The 17,066-nt window shown below is 42.2% G+C and overlaps 1 protein-coding gene across 2 annotated transcripts in view; it reads right to left on the bottom strand.

Annotated features, from left to right (window-relative positions):
- The window catches only part of EIF2B3 (eukaryotic translation initiation factor 2B subunit gamma), a 104,999-nt gene that overhangs the window by 16,896 nt on the left and 71,037 nt on the right, over positions 1-17,066 (bottom strand). For both annotated transcript variants that reach the window (XM_064147699.1, XM_064147696.1), the window contains exons 7-10: positions 16,424-16,554; positions 15,581-15,774; positions 11,117-11,194; positions 10,290-10,438 (exon numbers count right to left, since the gene is read on the bottom strand). In XM_064147699.1, the coding sequence (XP_064003769.1) occupies positions 10,290-10,438; positions 11,117-11,194; positions 15,581-15,774; positions 16,424-16,554 (552 nt within the window). The remainder of the gene's footprint in view (positions 1-10,289; positions 10,439-11,116; positions 11,195-15,580; positions 15,775-16,423; positions 16,555-17,066) is intronic.

Genomic DNA, 17,066 nt, shown 5'->3' with positions numbered 1-17,066 from the left:
GCCACAACAGGCATCTTAATAACACTGAAAGGTGGCAAGGAGACAGATAGAGCAACCCCTCAAAGAATGCCTGGTTAGCTAGCGAGTTGGTGGTTGGGACACATGATCACTGGGGTGAGGCACAAAGAGCATGGGAAAATAGGGAAGAGGCAAAAACACCACTAGGAAACCTGAGAACCCAAAACGTTGCCTTCACCAGCACACTTCACGCACCCTGACATTTTTATACCAATACACTTTTACATGGCAACAAGCAAACTCTGGGCACTGTGAATCTCACGTTATACACTCGAGCAAATACCAAAGACTACAATAGATGCCAGCAGTACGTGCCATAATTTATAGATACATTTCAAAGCAAGCATTCTTAAGTGAATTCGGGCTTTGATCTCCTGTTTTTCCCCTTGGGGGTAACAAAATCATTCTACCAACCCCACTAAATTCTTCACCCATCTCTGAGGGTGTTTTTGCTAAGGAACTTGTTTCATGTCTCTTTTCTAGCCAAGCTCATCACTGTGGTATGGCTCCTTTACACTTCTTCCCCACACCCTAAACATTTTGCATTATGTATTGCATATACTTGCCAGCACTCGTATTTTCCAGTGAAAGTTCAACTGACCTTAAAGAATTGCCTCAAACCTACCTTAAGTGAAACTTAGGCTGCTGGGGGAGGTCGCCTAGAAGGTTGTGCCCCACCTCTGAAACTTCAGTTAAATCCATCTGATCTTGGAACAAACAAATCAACGACCTTTTATGTAGCTGCAAGCTTGGTTTTGCACATTTCAGCCAAAATAGGCTGCAAAGAGTTTTACACTAGGAGAACCCACAAGCTCCCCTTCTAATTCTCTTCTGTGGAGTGAAAGGGCCATGTCCTGCATGATCTTACAGACACTCAGCCAATGCCTGGGAAAAACTATTGATGTCTACATGAAGGCAACAAAGGAGAAAAACTATATGCTTGCTTTCATCACTGAGTTTGCTTTACTTTCTCACTAGCTGGCACAGCCAGGCTAAGCGAAGTGTCTGACACACACAACAGAAATACACTTTCTGAGGTTTTTCAAAGGCAATTCTGGGTCAAATGTTGGTTAAATCAGCTTCTGTATCACATAGACTAGGCTGACAAGGAAAAGGATTTCCTGAATGCCATCCTTACAACTGAGTCTAGCTTCTCAGCACCGAGCTTAACTCCACAGTCCCCGTAAGAACTTACAGGCACAATTCTGGTACAATGTGATAATTTCTTCCTTTTCCATACACAGGCTGGAAAAGATTTTCAAGAACACTAGAGATGCTCACACTCAGTTTCCCACCAAAACCCAACAGCAATCAGCTGCTTGTGAAAAATCTCTTTGATGAGATCCATGTGGCTAACAGGAGGCAGAAGCTTATTTATATCTCTGAAGTCAGACATAACCCTGGCCACCTGAAGAAGCAGATCAGCAGAATGAGAGATGTTTTAAAATGCCACTTGCCAGATCTGAGCTGTATTTTAAGTTCAACATCTGATGTACAAGATGTTTGGAAAATTGGGAAGAGCTCCCTGCACTATCAGGGAAACATCTGCATCTGAGATTAAAGAACAGGTGATTTATTTAAGACAGATTGATGTGCCAGGAAGCTAGCCAGAAGAAACTTCTTTTTGAGGAGCTGCTGGTAATAATGGTTCAGACATTCACAAGATAATAGCTACTATCTGAGAAACATCCTAGATACATTAGATAGAGTAGAATTTGACTTCAGTTGAAAAGTAACTGAAAACTAGCCCTACAAGTAGCTCAGCTTCTGGAGCCCACTGCTCTCCTAATTTGTCCACTCTCCTTCGATTTATCTTCCTGAAAGCAAACTCAGAGGTCTGTTTTTATTTGGTATCTCAAATAGCATGTGGATTGAATTAAATAGCAGAATGAAAATTATGGTTCCTGACTAAAAACCTGCACAGTTTAAAACCAAGAGGTGTGACAGAAAGGACTGAACATAACTTACATATAAGCAAGAGAAATAAGAGTCTTTTCTACAGGCAAAGACCGACTATACCTAACTTTCTTCATACCTTTATGTCTATCCATATCCATGATATATTTTATCCATACATACACTTTATCCATATGCTTAAGCTCAGCACATGCTTTTTCTGAATCAAGTTCTCATTTTTGGTGTGCTTTCTGTAATACTTCTTCTAAGCTCCCTCTTTTTTTTCTAGAGATAGCATAGGCCAGGGTGGCAATTGGTGGTGTGAGACAGTGTCCTGAAGACAACATCCATCTCAAAAAATTGGTTCGACATACAAAACGTTTGGGAATCCCAGCATAAGCAAATCTTCATTTTCAGCTTTGCTAGCTATGGTGCTGGAAAGAGCTTAATCTCCTCATTCCTTCTCATGAGCAAATGTACCATAAAATATATGATACAATTCCAACAAATGTTGCCTTGGCAGTAAGATCATTCCTTTGTGCTGCCATTACCCAAGAGGGAAAAGACTGCTTATGCACTGAAGACATATATACCTCTACATGTTCAATTCCATCCTGTTTTAATTAGATCTTTCTTCAAACTGTTGACTGTATCTGCATGAAGTGCTGATTTGGCAGTTGAGGAAACAACCAGTAAACTTCACAATCTGCAGCTAGTAGTCAGTTCAGCTTGGCTTGCTTGTTGTTTCCTTCCTTTGTACATTTTCTCATAGAAAGCAGCAGCAAATTTGAGATGAGGTAAACAAGAGTAAGCCTTCGACCAGTCACACATGGTGTCTCTTCAGCCCCCTCACTGAGTTACATTATAGCAGCTGGGCCATCTACTTTCACACAGGTAGCCAGCACTCCTTTAACAAAATCCAACACCTAACTTACTGTCTTCATATGATTGAACAAGGAAGATGCCAGTTTTAGCTGACATAACATTTTCAGTGCCAGTCTTTCCTCCACAAATCTGAGTACTTCAGTCCTTCATACAAATTTTTAATCCACTCTATTCTTTCTGTCCAGGGAGTCAGAACTTCCCAGTGTTTACCACATCTTCCCATGAGACCTATCTAACTTTCCCCTCTTTCCTCAATTCACATCACCTCCCTGCAGTTTTCGTAACCCTAAGCACTGTCATCTCCCTTGCATTCCAAATTCCCTGATGCTGCAAGGCTCTGCAGTTTGCTGCCATCATGTGCAGCCTGACCCAAACCATATCTGCCTGTCTTTTCAACCTTTTCCTTTCCCAACAGGTAATCTTAGCAGTGTGTCATGGGGGGAATTTCAGTGGGTTTTCTGAGTAGTATGTTTTTATGTAGTTCCAACAACATGCTGGAAGCTTTGCAAACACAACAAAGAGACAAAGTTATTGTTCAACAGCTCCTGCATACACACACAATAGCCTCGGCCACATCTCTAATTCCAGTCCTACAGTTCCTGAACCGAGGCTGCCCACTGCATCAGGGTATCTGGCAATCGCAGAAAACTCCTCTCTGAAATGAACCCTCTCCTCCTCCCATTGCTATTCCCAGTTCCTTGAAAAAAGAAAAGCAGCAAAACAATTTCAGAGACAAAATCTGCCAGAGCCTCTATGATACTGACTACCAGCATGTCAACAGTTTCAAAACATGGCTTACGTTGGACTTAGTATTTATTCAAGCTTTCCATGCTTGCTTCCTCAATTAACTTCAAAGTAGTCCAAAGATCTGGGTTTTTCTTCCCTACTGTAGTCCCATCTCTTCAATCTTTCCCAGGCAAACATTCCTTTGCTACAATCAAAGAAGAAGGACACGCTGTGCACATGACAAGATGGCCAAGATCCTTTCAGTAAGTGTATACACTGAGATACTTTTACCAACAAGAGATTTTGAAATTTTTATCTCTAGGGATGGAACAAAAGATTCAGCATGCTTTTCCTGTTAGTATTATTTGTCATGCTCAGAGCACTTTGGGACAAGGTCCTGTACGACCACAGCAATTAGATGTCCCTGCTGCCATAAGTTAACAAACTAAATGAAACTACAAGACCGGTGAAAATAAAGCCAATGTTTGAAATGCAAAACAAAATGAAGCAAAACCAGCAAACAAACCATAAAAAAAGCCCAGCCAACTGCCCCCCCCCCAAAAAAAACCCCACCCCTAAACCAGGAACCTGAAACTAAATCAATCCATCCATACCTAGGTCTCATTTCAAGGACAGCATACCTATGCCTATCAAGTGAAACGCAGTTACCACACACTCAGGTCAGCATAATTTGTTGCAAGATTGCCTGCGAGCTCAAGAGCAGTAATTGCAGTTCTATGAAGACAGGGTGGAGTTAAAGTCATACAATCACAGAATGGGTTGGAAGGGACTTTTAAAGGTCACCTAGTCCAAGCCTTCTGCAAGGCACAGGCATGTCTACAACTAGATCAGGTTGCTCAGAGCCCCATTCACCCTGATCTCAAAAGTTTCCAGGAATGGGGCATTCACAACTTCTCTGGACAATGCGAGCCAGAGTCTCACTACTTGCACTGTAAATAATTTCTTCCCAGTATCTCATCTAAATCTCCTCTTTTTAAATTTAAAACCATTGCCCTGTGCTCTGTAACAAGAGGCCCTGCTAAAAAGACTGTCCCCACCTTTTCTGTAGGCCCCCTTTAAGTATTAGAAGGCTGCAATAAGGTTTCCACGTAGCCTTCTCTTCTCCAGACTGAGCAACACCATCTCTCTCAAGCCTTTCTTCATACAAGAGAACTTCCAGCCCTCTGATTATTTTTGTAGCCCTCCTCTGGATCTGCTCCAACAGGCCCATGTCTTTCCTGTGCTGAAGGCTCCAGAGGTGGACACAGTATTCCAGATGGGATCTCAACAGAGCAGAGAGGTCTGAATTACCACCCTCAACCTGTTGAGTACTTCTTTTTGATGCAGACCAGAATAGAGTTTGCCTCCTGGTCTGTGAGAACACATTGTCATCCCATGTCTGTCTTTTATGCACCAGTACCTACAAATCCTTTTCCACAGGGCCGCTCTCAATCCTTTCATCCCCAAGTCTGCACTGATACCAAGGGCTGCCCTGACACAGGTGCAGGACCTTGCTGAATGAACCTCATGAGGTTCACACAGACCCACTTCTTATCCTTGTCTAGGTCCTTCTGGATGGCATCCCAGCCCTCAGGCATGTCACCTGCAAGCTTGCTGAGGGATGTGCTCAATTCCACTGTTCATTTCACTGATGAAGATATTAAGCAGCAATAGTCCCTGTACATGACCTTGAAAATCACTTGCCACTGATTTTCCTCTAGACATTGAGCTGTTGATGACTACTCTCTGGATGAAGCTGTTCAACCAGTTCCTCATCCACCAAACAGCCCATCCATCAAATCCATATATCTCCAATGCAGGGAGAAGGCTGATGTGGGGGACAGTGTCAAAGATCTTACAGAGATCCAGATATATTACACTGTCAACTGACATAGCTACTCCATCACAGAAGCCTGCTGGGCTTCTATGGTCAGGCAGAACTTGCCATTGGTGAAGATATGCTGGCTGTCTCAAGTCACCTCCTTGTCCTCCATGTGCCTTAGCATAGCTTCTAGGAGGAATCTAGGAACAAATGTCAAGCTGACAGGTCAGTAGTTCCCTGGGTCCTTCTTTCTACCCTTTTTAAGAACAGGTGCAGTGTTTCATTTTCTAGCCACCCAGGGCCTTTGGCTGACTGCCATGGCTTTTCAAATAGCAGGGAGAACGGCTCTGGAACTACCTCAGTCAACTCCCTCAGGACTCTGGAATGCATCTTGTCAGGTTTCTCAAGAAAAGGTTGGGACTTTGATCTCTCAATCCCCATCTTGCAGTCCATCCACTTGAGAGATGTGGGAAAAGAGGCTGACAGTGAAAGTTGAGTGAAAGCCTTCTCCTTGTCTCTTGTTACCAGTTTGCTGGTCTTGCTCATCAGCAGGAGTCCGTCTATCAGAGATATGACTCTTTATCTGCAGATGACACAGTATCCCTACATAACCTGCTTTGGTCAGACTGTCAGCATTATAGATCACCCCTCTGCAAAAGAGCTACAATGTGAGGACCCCTACACCAAAGGCACAGCAATGCAGGGACCCTGTTGTATGGTGCCATCTCTAATGCAAACGGAAGAGGCAGTCCCTAGCTGCTATGGAGATGAGGACATGTACAGCTATTGCAGAAGCATTCAAACAGAGTTTTCAAGTGACCTACAATTTCAGCTCCATTAGTATATTTTCTCCAGCTATGTAACTCAGTGCAGCCATTTGTCACTGAGCTCTGGGGAGCCATCCAGAGGGGAACAAGAACAATTTCTCCACTGCAGCCTGTCACCTGGGCAGTCAGCATCTCTCAGCTTTTATGCTGTTGTATAAATTACATCCCCCCCAGTTCGGTCAAGTATGTCCATCACTCAGCACCTATGTAATCTTGGCTATTTTATTGTCTCATTGATGGAAGAATTAGTTGCACAGTGGGGAACACATTAAGAAAGGACTAGCAATTATTTTCCCTGTGTTTCAAACTTCTTTAATCCCCTCTAATCTCTTCTAAGGGAGGGGATTTATATTTACACAAATAATATCATAGGAGACATACATAACATAACAGAGGCCCTAAATATCAGGGAAAACAAAAAAAACTCTGCTACTGATCCTCCAGAGTATCAAACACACCAGCCATTGCTGAAGAACAGATCATAAAGTGCAAAGAGTATGCAATGATACTGTCCAAACCAGCCCCAGTTTCTTGATCCATTAGTTGGGAAGGTCATCATCATGTTTATCATAACCTCTGTTTCTCCAATAATGAGCCAAAACTGCCTATCAATAAGAACCTAGTTTTAATCTAAGCACCTTGTGGAGTCCTGATCTGCCCAGAAAGAATCTATTTATCCATTTCAGAAGCTAGTATCAAACATGATGAGGTTAACCAAAATGCAAAACCTTTTTCTAGTTCAGAGATATAATTTGCAGATCTTGATGCCACAGGGACTAAGACAGAGGAACCTCAAATCATATTACAGTAAAATCACAAGAGGAAAAAAAACTTCATCTGGTTTATTTTTGTTGTTGTCTTGTCTTTTTTTTTCCTATATTGACACTGTGAAGTGAAGCTACTGATCATTTTTGCAGCAGAAATGTGGCAAAAAAAACAAACAGAAAAGTAAGATTCAAACTAAAGGTGAGGGAAGTAGTAAGGGAATTACCCAGGCAGTTCCATGTATAATCCTGATACATGAATTCAGAACGTGGAACAATTTTTGCATTTGATTGTTCGCAGTCTCCTGATGATCAGAAATTATTTACCTAATCATTCCTTCTTTTCTGGGTTATTTAAACAGCTTAATCTTCCCCACAACTTGTGCCATACTGCAATCTGCAATCAGCCAGCTGCTTCAAGTTGTTACAACTGCGATGAGCGCTTGCTGGGTCTACTCTTCAGTTAACCCTCCACATCTGGCAAGGGCATTGATATACTAGTCCATTAGTTTGGTGGAGGTGCTCATGTCAGCATTAAAAAGTCAATTCTTTAAATGACAGGTTTTTTTAATCCATTTCTCAGTGCAATTCTAGAAGTTTCTAACATACAGTGCCTTAGTGTTAAAATCGTCTTACTTGTCGGACCTTTGCTATGCAATGAAAAATGAATTAGGTTTGTTAAGGCACTTTATTATGCTCATTTTGACCCATATCAGCCACCATAAACTAGCTTTCCAGTTGAAGTCCAAGATGTTTTCTGAAGTCAGTGATTAGATAAAGCCCCGGCTATTTTAGAGGCACTAGGGAGAAGAGATGTTTGTCAAGAGAAATTGTCCATCTTGGGCAGTTTAAAGCAAAAACCACATAATTTATCCAGCTGTTGCAAACAGATGCATCAGTGCATGTTAAGAAGCATTAGCATTTTAACAAAAATCTGTCACAGTTCCTCAAAGAAACGAGAGTCAATATATGTAGAAGTTGAAAGTCCAAATACAGAGAAGTTCCTCAGCAAGCTACAAGCAAGGCTTTCAACAAAGCAGCAGCTAGAATATTTCTGCATCTTGCTATCTGTGTGCGTGTGACTTTCTACTTTTGTAATGTCAAGACTTAGCACAATGCAGTACAAAATACTTTATCAGCTCAGTATCGGCACAAATGGCATCCTGGCTTGTATTAGAAACATGGTGGCCAGAAAGAACAGGGAGGTGGTCATTCCTCTGGACTCAGCACTGGTGAGGCTACACCTTAAGTACTGTGTTCAGTTCTGGGCCACTCACTACAGGAAGGATGTTGAGGTTCTGGAGCATGCCCAGAGAAGAGCAATGAGGCTGATGAAGGACCAGGAGCACATTGCCTACGAGGAGTGGGTGAGTGAGCTGGGGTTGTTCAGTCTAGAGAAGAGGAGGCTGAGGGGAGACCTCATTGCTCTCTACAGCTAACTGAAGGGAGGGTGGAGCAAGAAGGGGGCAGCCTCTTGGCCTTGGTGGCAAGTGACAGAACTAGAGGAAATGGTTTCAAGCTGCGCCAGGGGAGCTTCAGGCTGGATGCTAGGATGTATTTCTTCACAGAGAGGATTATCAAACATTGGAATGGTCTGCCCAGGACGGTGGTGGAGTGGCCATTGCAGGCGGTGTTTAAGCAGCATGTGGATCTGGTGCTTAGGGACATGGTTTAGGATTGACCCTAAAATGGGTCAAAGGTTGCAGTGGATGATTTTTGAGGGTTCTTCCAACTGAATGTTTTCTGTGATTCTGTGAAATCTACACAATGTGAATTATTGTATGCTTTGAAATAAAGCTCCACAGTCTATAGTCTTAATTCTGAGAGGAAAGGTGACTCTGGTGCATCAGCATGCAGTAACTGTAATGCAGCTAAAGGGGGAAAACCTCTGGGGCTATTTTTTTTTAACTCCACGGTGGCTACATTGTTTTCACTGAGAGTGACCATAAGTATTGGTGTTTTCTAGCAATTCACAAAAAAACACTACTCCAAAAGTCAGTTTATCCCTCTTAAAAAAATGACATCATCTTTATGCTGCTTGTGGAATTTTGTGGAATGCTTACAGTAACAACTCTGCGCTTGATTTAGGATTTAGAAGAGAACAATACTCTATAGCAGTGCAGACAAACACAAGCTGATCTGGGAGCCTCCATAAAAATAGCACAATTTCTACACTCAGCTGCCTCTCTGATTTAATGGTATAGAGCTGCTCACTTCCTGTGCCAACCCAGACCATTACGGCTGTGGCATCAATTCATTAATCAAAATGAGAGAGGGTGTCACGATCAAACGAGGGAGGTTCTGGTACTTCTTATGACAGCAGTGCTTGTGATACAGTCATACTGGATCAATTTTTTATTGAACTGGGAGCCAGTTATTTTCTATACTCAGTGGAATTCTGATTTATGATGTGCTTGAAATTACTGTGGATTTCTATTAAAGACAAACACTTGGCAGTAAGGTACCATACTTACCTGTAATTTAGTTATGTAACAGTAGTACCCTCCATAGACCCCACATCCTTTGGGTTTTTTTGTTTTTCATATATGCAACTCTCAGAGCCAACTTGGCATTTTTTAAGAGTTTGGCCTTTTTCCTGAGGCCCTAAGCAAACCTCAGGCCATGAAGGAGCAGGTCTGCACAGACTCAATCAGCAGTTTCCTTTCCACTGACATCCACAGGAAGCCAGCATGTATGGAAAGATGGGGGCATGCAGACATCAACAATTACAGATAGGCCACTTTTCCCACATTTGGAAATGTATAGCTCAAGGCTACCTATTTAGCTGGTGTCTTTAATGCATGGGAAACCTCTACTAGCTGGCAGATTTGATCTTTGAAAAGTTTATGCATTTATTCTATTACTCAGCACATGCAATGGTAGAGTAAAGCTGCAGGATGACAAAAAAGGGCCAAAGAAAATGACATTATAATTGAATCTGCAACGTTCAGAGGTGGTAAGAATGTTACTAGTTGGTAGTGTACTGCTTTAAAATGTGCTTTGTGCCTCAAATATTTTTAGGCACACTCATAGATTGAGCCATTAATATAAAGCTTGGAAGCATGGCACAAGCTCATAGACTCATACATCCATTTAACTTACACACTGTGAAGGTGATGCAATCTCCTCTAAAAAGGAGAAGTTTATGTTCCAAGACTCTCATCATTTCATTTTGTTTCATTTGTAGCTGGTTTACAGAGGTTTGTTTCTGACTTGGTCTTTAGAAACAAACCCCCTAGTACCAACTGTTCTGGCTGAGGATTTCTTACAGACAAAAACTACCGATTCAGAATATGTCTAGAAAAAGAAACCACAAATTTAGGGGAACTGAGATACAAAGAAGTGACATACCCTTCCTCAATTGTGACAGAGTTCATGATGATGCAGTTTGTTATCTTAACTTTGTCTTTTATGGTACACATGCTGCCGATGATGGAGTGTTTAATGGATGTCTTCTCTCCAACTTGTGTAGATGACCCAACGATGCTGTCTGACCCCACCTAGGGAAGAACACAATGGAAATTGGCAAAAGTTGCTAGCTGGAGCTCTCTGATATGTGTTCTCCATACACCTCTTCCAAATAACATGTCTCAAGCACTCATCAATGTGCACCCTGCTCTTAGGGACTCTTGACAGTGGTTAGACCTAGAAATACAAAGCCCATTCCATAAGCACACAGTTGGACAATCTTCCCATGGTCCACTAGCTTGGTAAAATCCCATTAGCTGATCCAGCTCTGTAGACATCACACAGTAGGGTAAGCATGGCAAGTATAGTCCTGTGAGTACTCAGTGGATTCACTAAGGTTTGCCCAGTGAGAACTGTGAAAAGGAGGCTTGAAGCTGATACACAACTAAAATGCTTTGGCAAGAAGCAAAACTAAAACACTGACCCCTTTGGGACATAGGCTCAACTACCATGAACTGCCATTAGGGATCAAGAGACTGCAGTGTCTAACTGGGAGGTAAGACAGAATTTTGACTAAGCATTTTAAAAAAGAGACTAAAAGGGCAGGAACCCACAGCTCAGTCAACAAAGAATCCACCTAGATTTTAACTCCACACTTCAGAACTTAGCTTCACTTTCAACAACAGGACTGAACTTTAGGAAGCAGTTCTTGAAGCAAAGAGTGTGTAGAGTGTATTGAAAGGCCGGAGACAGGGAAAGGGAACACTTACCATGCCTCTATCAGTGATCTGTGCAGATGCATGAACCAGTGGCTCCTCCAGACCCAGATTATGCAACAGTTTGGGAACCTGGACAGGAAAACCCACACCACAAGTTAACATGAGAGTGCTGTACCCGCATGTTACATAAACAGCTCAAAGATGGCTTTGGTTTCCATTGCTCTAGTGTGTCAGCAATAAGCATTTTAACTTTAAGGGAAAATGCAGGTCCCTGCTTTTTAAATCTGCAACTAGGTATGTGTGGTTTATCATCTCCTCCTTTTGTAAAGGAGACAGCTCACCATCTGTGGAGAAGCAGTGGTTCATCTATAGCAAGCAGGCTGGTTACAGCTGAACACAGTGACAGCCTGAACATTGCCCAGCACCTGGCATTTCAAATGCAGTTTGATACTTTACATTATTCACTTAATGCAAGAGAGTGAAGCAAGTAATATAAAATAAAAACCAGTAAGCTGGCATAAAAAGATGACTGTGTTCAGCCCACTTAGTGAGGTAGCATGCTGAGGTACAGGCACAAAAAAGTATTTCAGATGTTTAAGGAGAAAGAAATTAAAATTGATCAGGTGGCTATTCCAGATGGCAGAAAGCTGCAAAAGAAAAGGTTCTTGACAGAGAGGAGGCAAGTGTTAGATAAGCAGACAAAGTAGTGATGGTAATAGAGAAAGACATGGCCCCAAGAACTAACCCACAGAGAGCAATTCTGAACTGGATCCTGAAAAGAAAGGGGAGCCAGCGTTGTAGAAGGATGAGATAACACTCCATTATTTCTCCTTTTCTGGGTGAAAGAGCAGCCTGAGGCATTCTGCATCTCCTGGCGTCAGGCTGGGGCCAAGGTCACACACCACACAGGAGGTGATGACAGCACGGATGGGGATTTCAGTGGAGGTGAGGCTCTTGCAGCAATGCATAGACATAGTGCAGTGGCACAGAGTTACCTGCAGCAGTCATGCAACGTATGATGCATCTTGGCGGGACAGAGCCAAAGTAACAGGGGAGATAGAGAAGGCAGCAAAGTGACACATAAGGGCTAAGTGTTCTCTGCTATGGCACACTGCGTGCCTGAGTGAGAGGCAGCGTGTGCTGGGGCTGGCGTGGAGCTCCACACGTGCTGTTTGGTCCACCAGGATGGATGCACTGACTGTCTCTCTGAGAGACCAACTGCAGCCTCAGCAAAGCGATGGCTTAACTGGGTTTGCCTGCGGGGAGATAATGAGCGGCACTCATTATGCCTGTCTTTCCTCTAGCCAGGCACCTATTTTTACAAAACTCCTAGGAAAGGTTATCTTTGACATCTCCATTGCTTTGTTAAGTTTGGCTGAGAGCTGCCAGCAATCTCCAAAGCTGCTATGAAGGAAATGCCATACAGCACAAATGTGTAAAACAGCTTCCTTAGAAAGCTGAGATAACAAGATTTGATGGGTAGGGAGTGAATCTCAAGAAGCAGATCCCACAAATCTGAAGAAGTTGGGATGAGATCAGAAAAAGAAATCTTGAGATCTCCAATGAGATGCTACTTGTAGGAAACAGATATTCATATGACCATTCCACTTCCCTTCCAGCATGCAAGGATAAATAGTGCTGGTTTTCATATGATAAGAATTTTCACACTTGATGCTTCATTCAGATCAGGGAAATGAGCTCAGATAAGCTCACATCTCTAAGCTATCATTTCAATCTGGCTGTTGTCCACAGTACACATTTCCACATTTGTAGCTCTTTACATCTTGAGGATGGCCCTTGCCACTGGACTTGTGTCTCCTTTGTTTTTTAAAGGGTACAGGCACTACAGAAAACCTCCAGCTTACCGAAAAAAAACAAATTAGGCCAATTTGCCTGGGTGACGCTGGCTTGGTGGAGGGTTGTGGTCCTCACCTGACACATAATTGAGCAGTCACAACAGATAGATTCAAGAGAGGAACACACACCAAAGCATACCTACAGAATGGGCTGGAAAGACTCCTACTACCCAGTGTTGCTCTGCGAGAAGGGAAAGAAACAAGGAAAAGCTCTCGCCCTCCTCAGAGGAAAGGTAAGGTAGTGAAATAAATAAAGGATTTCACTGGCCAGAGCAAAGTCCTCATTAGAATCAGTCAGCAGTACTGCAGCCTGAGGGGTGACTCAAGAAAGCCACCAGCTCAAGCATTTTGCTCTGAAAAGGAAGGTTAGATAGGGGGCAGGAGTCAGAGGGAGTGCCTGGGTCAAGGGAAGGTTTAAGATGTGTTTGGATTTAATTCATCTTACAAAGAAACTATTTCCTGCTATTGAAGATAACTCCCTCCTGAACCCACCTGCCCACACACAGGCTGCAGGCATCCAGAAACCCAGCTGGAAGTGAAATGATGTGAGTAAAGTGTTTCCTCACCAGAAGGGCAATGGGTTAGGATGCCATTCCTTCTCACAGCTACTGGAGTGAACTGCTACTGCTCCAGGAGTCTATCCTCTTGGACAGCAAAGACACAGGTCCTGCCTGGCTTTGCAGCTAGAGAATCAGAACCTGGTCTGTGAAGACCAAGATAGGAGCAAACAATATACTAAAAGTTCTCCTTAGAGACCAACAAAGCAGGTTAAAAATAAAAAGAGCTGATAAAAGTAAATGTGTATATTTTATGAGGATTAGCAAAAGAAACAAAATGCTGTGGCACTGAAAAAAGGAACTCCTTTCTCACAACCTCTCATTAAGCTCCATTTTATGTTTTACCTCCACACAGTTTCCTCAGAAATGTTACCATTCTGGAAAGTTAAAAATTCAAAGAAAATCCTTTCCTATGTTGAAGGCCCCAAAGTGATTTCAAAACACTAATTCTATGTACCACCCAGGAGCAAACACATTTCCTGAACTGACCAAAATGTAGAATATTTAGGTTAAAAAAGAAAACCCAAACCCCAACAAAAACCAACACAAAAAAAAACACGCCCAAAACCCACATGGAGTCTGACTGGCTTAACTCAATAACTTTTTACTGAAGTAGCTGCTGCCAAATGTACATGCACACTTCCCCTAGCAAGCGGTGTTCTCCCTTAACCCTTTGGGCACACTTCTTCCAGATATGCCTGGGGAAAGTTTTCCCTCTCTGACAGCAATGCTGCCTTCCTTTTCTCTTCCTCATATTCCCAACTGCAAAATACATCACTTTATTTCTATGCTCCTTTACAGGCACCAAGGAGAAAGAGTTCCAATTGTGAACTCAGTTTGCCATGTTGCAACTCTAATTTGCATAAATTCATCCATTCAGTTTAGAAAAAGGAAATCAACTCAGCCTGAGAGTAAAGGCAAGGCAATGTCCACTTCCAGGGGTCTCAATACAACTTTATCACTTTATTGCTCTCCTAGACCTTTTTCCAGAAATGTTAAGTCTTTGCCTACTATACACTCTATTGGTCTTTCAAAACTAGAGGAAACAGATCCAGATTCAGAAATTGCATTGAATTGGGAGTGACCTTTAAAGGTCATTTTGTCCAACCTACCTGCAGTGAGTAAAGGGACACCTCCAACCAGATGAAGCTGCCCAGGGCCACATCAAGTCTGATCTTGAATGTCTTCAGGGATGGGGCCTCAATCACTTGTCCCCAGTATTTTACCACTCTCATTGTAAAGAACTTCTTATGTCTAACCTAAATATACCCTGCCCCAGTTTCAAACCACTACCCCTAATCCTGTCGCTACAAGCCCTCCTAAACAGTCCTTCTCCAAAGCTGTCCACTCCTGAAGCAATGAAGCTCATCACTAGCAGAGTGAAGAAAGAACTTGTACATTACATCAGCCAGTGTAGTTAAAAAAAACCCCATATTAAAAGCTTTTAATCATCAGCTGGTTAGCTAGTACAAGATTTCTCTAATACTCCTCTGTGATTTTGTGTTTTATGCATTGTCAATATCGGGAAAGTGAAAGCTGCAACAGATCAACTTTTCACTTCTGTGTTTACCTGGAGTGCCACTTTAGTGAAACCTGTTCATAAAATAACTTTTTCATAGGGGAAAGCATAAGGCAATTTGAATGTATGAGTGGTTTAAGTCTTCCTGCAAACCATGAATAACCTTAATATTATTAAAATTAATCACTTAGATAAATATCTATTAGGAAGAGTCCAGTCAGAACTGACCTTGCCTTTAGGACATGGAGGACACTGATTAGATGAGCTATCAAAGCTACTTCCCACCTTATTTTCCACATTTCTTGGCTCTTTGGCTGGAGATCTTGCCACCACCAAGACCCAGAAGAGTGTGTGGAGTGGAGGTTTTCTTAGCTAAATCAAAGCTATGGAGGAAATCAGTGACAGAAGTTTCCTGGCCTCCCATCCCAATCCAGCAACCAGCAGGGTGATGTGTCTAGATAACATGGCACTGTTTCAATTCCCACACACTCCTCGGTGGTATTGCAGGGAGCCACTCCTGGAGGCTAAAATGTCTCATGAGCTACTGCTGCATTCCCACGCAGCAGTTCTGCTCTTTTCTCACCTGTCGGTTAGCTTCAATGTACAAGCCCAGAGTATTCACTCGGTAGCAGAGTCCCTCTTTCATTATATGGACGTAGCACCGCACTTTTCCTTCGTGGAGAGTTTCGTTCATATCTCCTCTATGATCATTCCAACAGGAGTTATCTGGAGCAGGTTTCAGCAAGCTATTATCTTCCTTTATGAAACTATAAATGTCTGGAGAACACACACATGCATGAAGTGAGACAGGATTTAATGAAATACTTTCTGAAGAGGAATACGATTAAAATGCTATTGGTGAAGGGAAATCTCTGCCTCACATCATCTGAATGACTAGATACTTAGCAATCATTTACTTAGCAATCATTACCAGATTTTATCACTTGTAGTGAGTAACTGCTTATTTTTATTCTGCAGGTGGGAATCAAGAGATCAGGACAGATGCAGTGTTTTGCCTAAGGTCACACAAGGAGACAGCGGAAGTGCTAAAAATAAATTCCAAGATCTGAGATTCTGTCCAGTTCCCAGTGCAGGGTGGTTAAGGCTCAGTCTGTTGCCCCAGGCAATTTTAGGAACTCCCTCCTAAAATTACATTTTCAGAAGTGCATTTACCCATACTGTACTCGAGAAGAAAATACACAGAGCACCTATCTGATTTGCTTTTTGATTTATATCCAAATAAGGGAGGATAAAAATACATACATAATGCACAACACTGTTTGAAAAAGAAATCTACTAGAATCTTTGCTGTTGTGGAGAAAAGGCCCAAATCCTCAAATTACTGTTTCAGGCTAATTCTGTACTCTAACCAATAATTTGGCTGCAGCATATGAGCTTGAAGACCTTTATTGCATCTTCTACTGACCTTGAGATGCTTGTTCTTTTTTCTTTTGGTCCTCTTCTTTGTTGTCTAGCTCTGGATGCAATGATGCAGGAGAAGAGAACTGTCTCCTAACCAGATGTGGAATCAATTCACTTCGGAGAGATGTGATTGTCCTAAGGAGACACACACATGAAGTTCATGAATGCTAAAACTTACATGTCTTGATTTCCTTTGTCTGTCAGGCATTTTGCACATTTCTCATCAGGAGGAATCAAAATGTCAGGTACTCCAAGACAACTGGCCCTAAGACAACATTCACTAGTCAAGTGCTTCTTTATTGCACAAAAATATAAAGGAAGATTCAAGATAAGGAAATAGCTTCATTTTCAGAACTATTTTTTCTGTATTTTAACAAAGGTGCCTATAATGTCATGTGGCATCACCCTGCAACTCCTGCTTGTGTGCAGATGAAATGTAACCGAGACAGTGTAATGACAACAACTGAAATCCAGTTATGTGCCTTGAAAGATGACAACAATTGTCAGGCAAGGAAAATAAAGAGCTTACAGAGGAAAAATCAAAGCAGCTGCTTTTCTTTGTGATAAAAATATGTAAATGCTCAAGAAGAATATGTGAAATATCAGATCCTTACGTGAAAATGACACAGACTTTAATGATGTCTTCC

This window comes from Pogoniulus pusillus, chromosome 8, assembly GCF_015220805.1.
Source record: "Pogoniulus pusillus isolate bPogPus1 chromosome 8, bPogPus1.pri, whole genome shotgun sequence".
NCBI classification, from domain to species: Eukaryota; Metazoa; Chordata; class Aves; order Piciformes; family Lybiidae; genus Pogoniulus; species Pogoniulus pusillus.
This window is presented reverse-complemented; position numbering and strand designations above follow the sequence as displayed.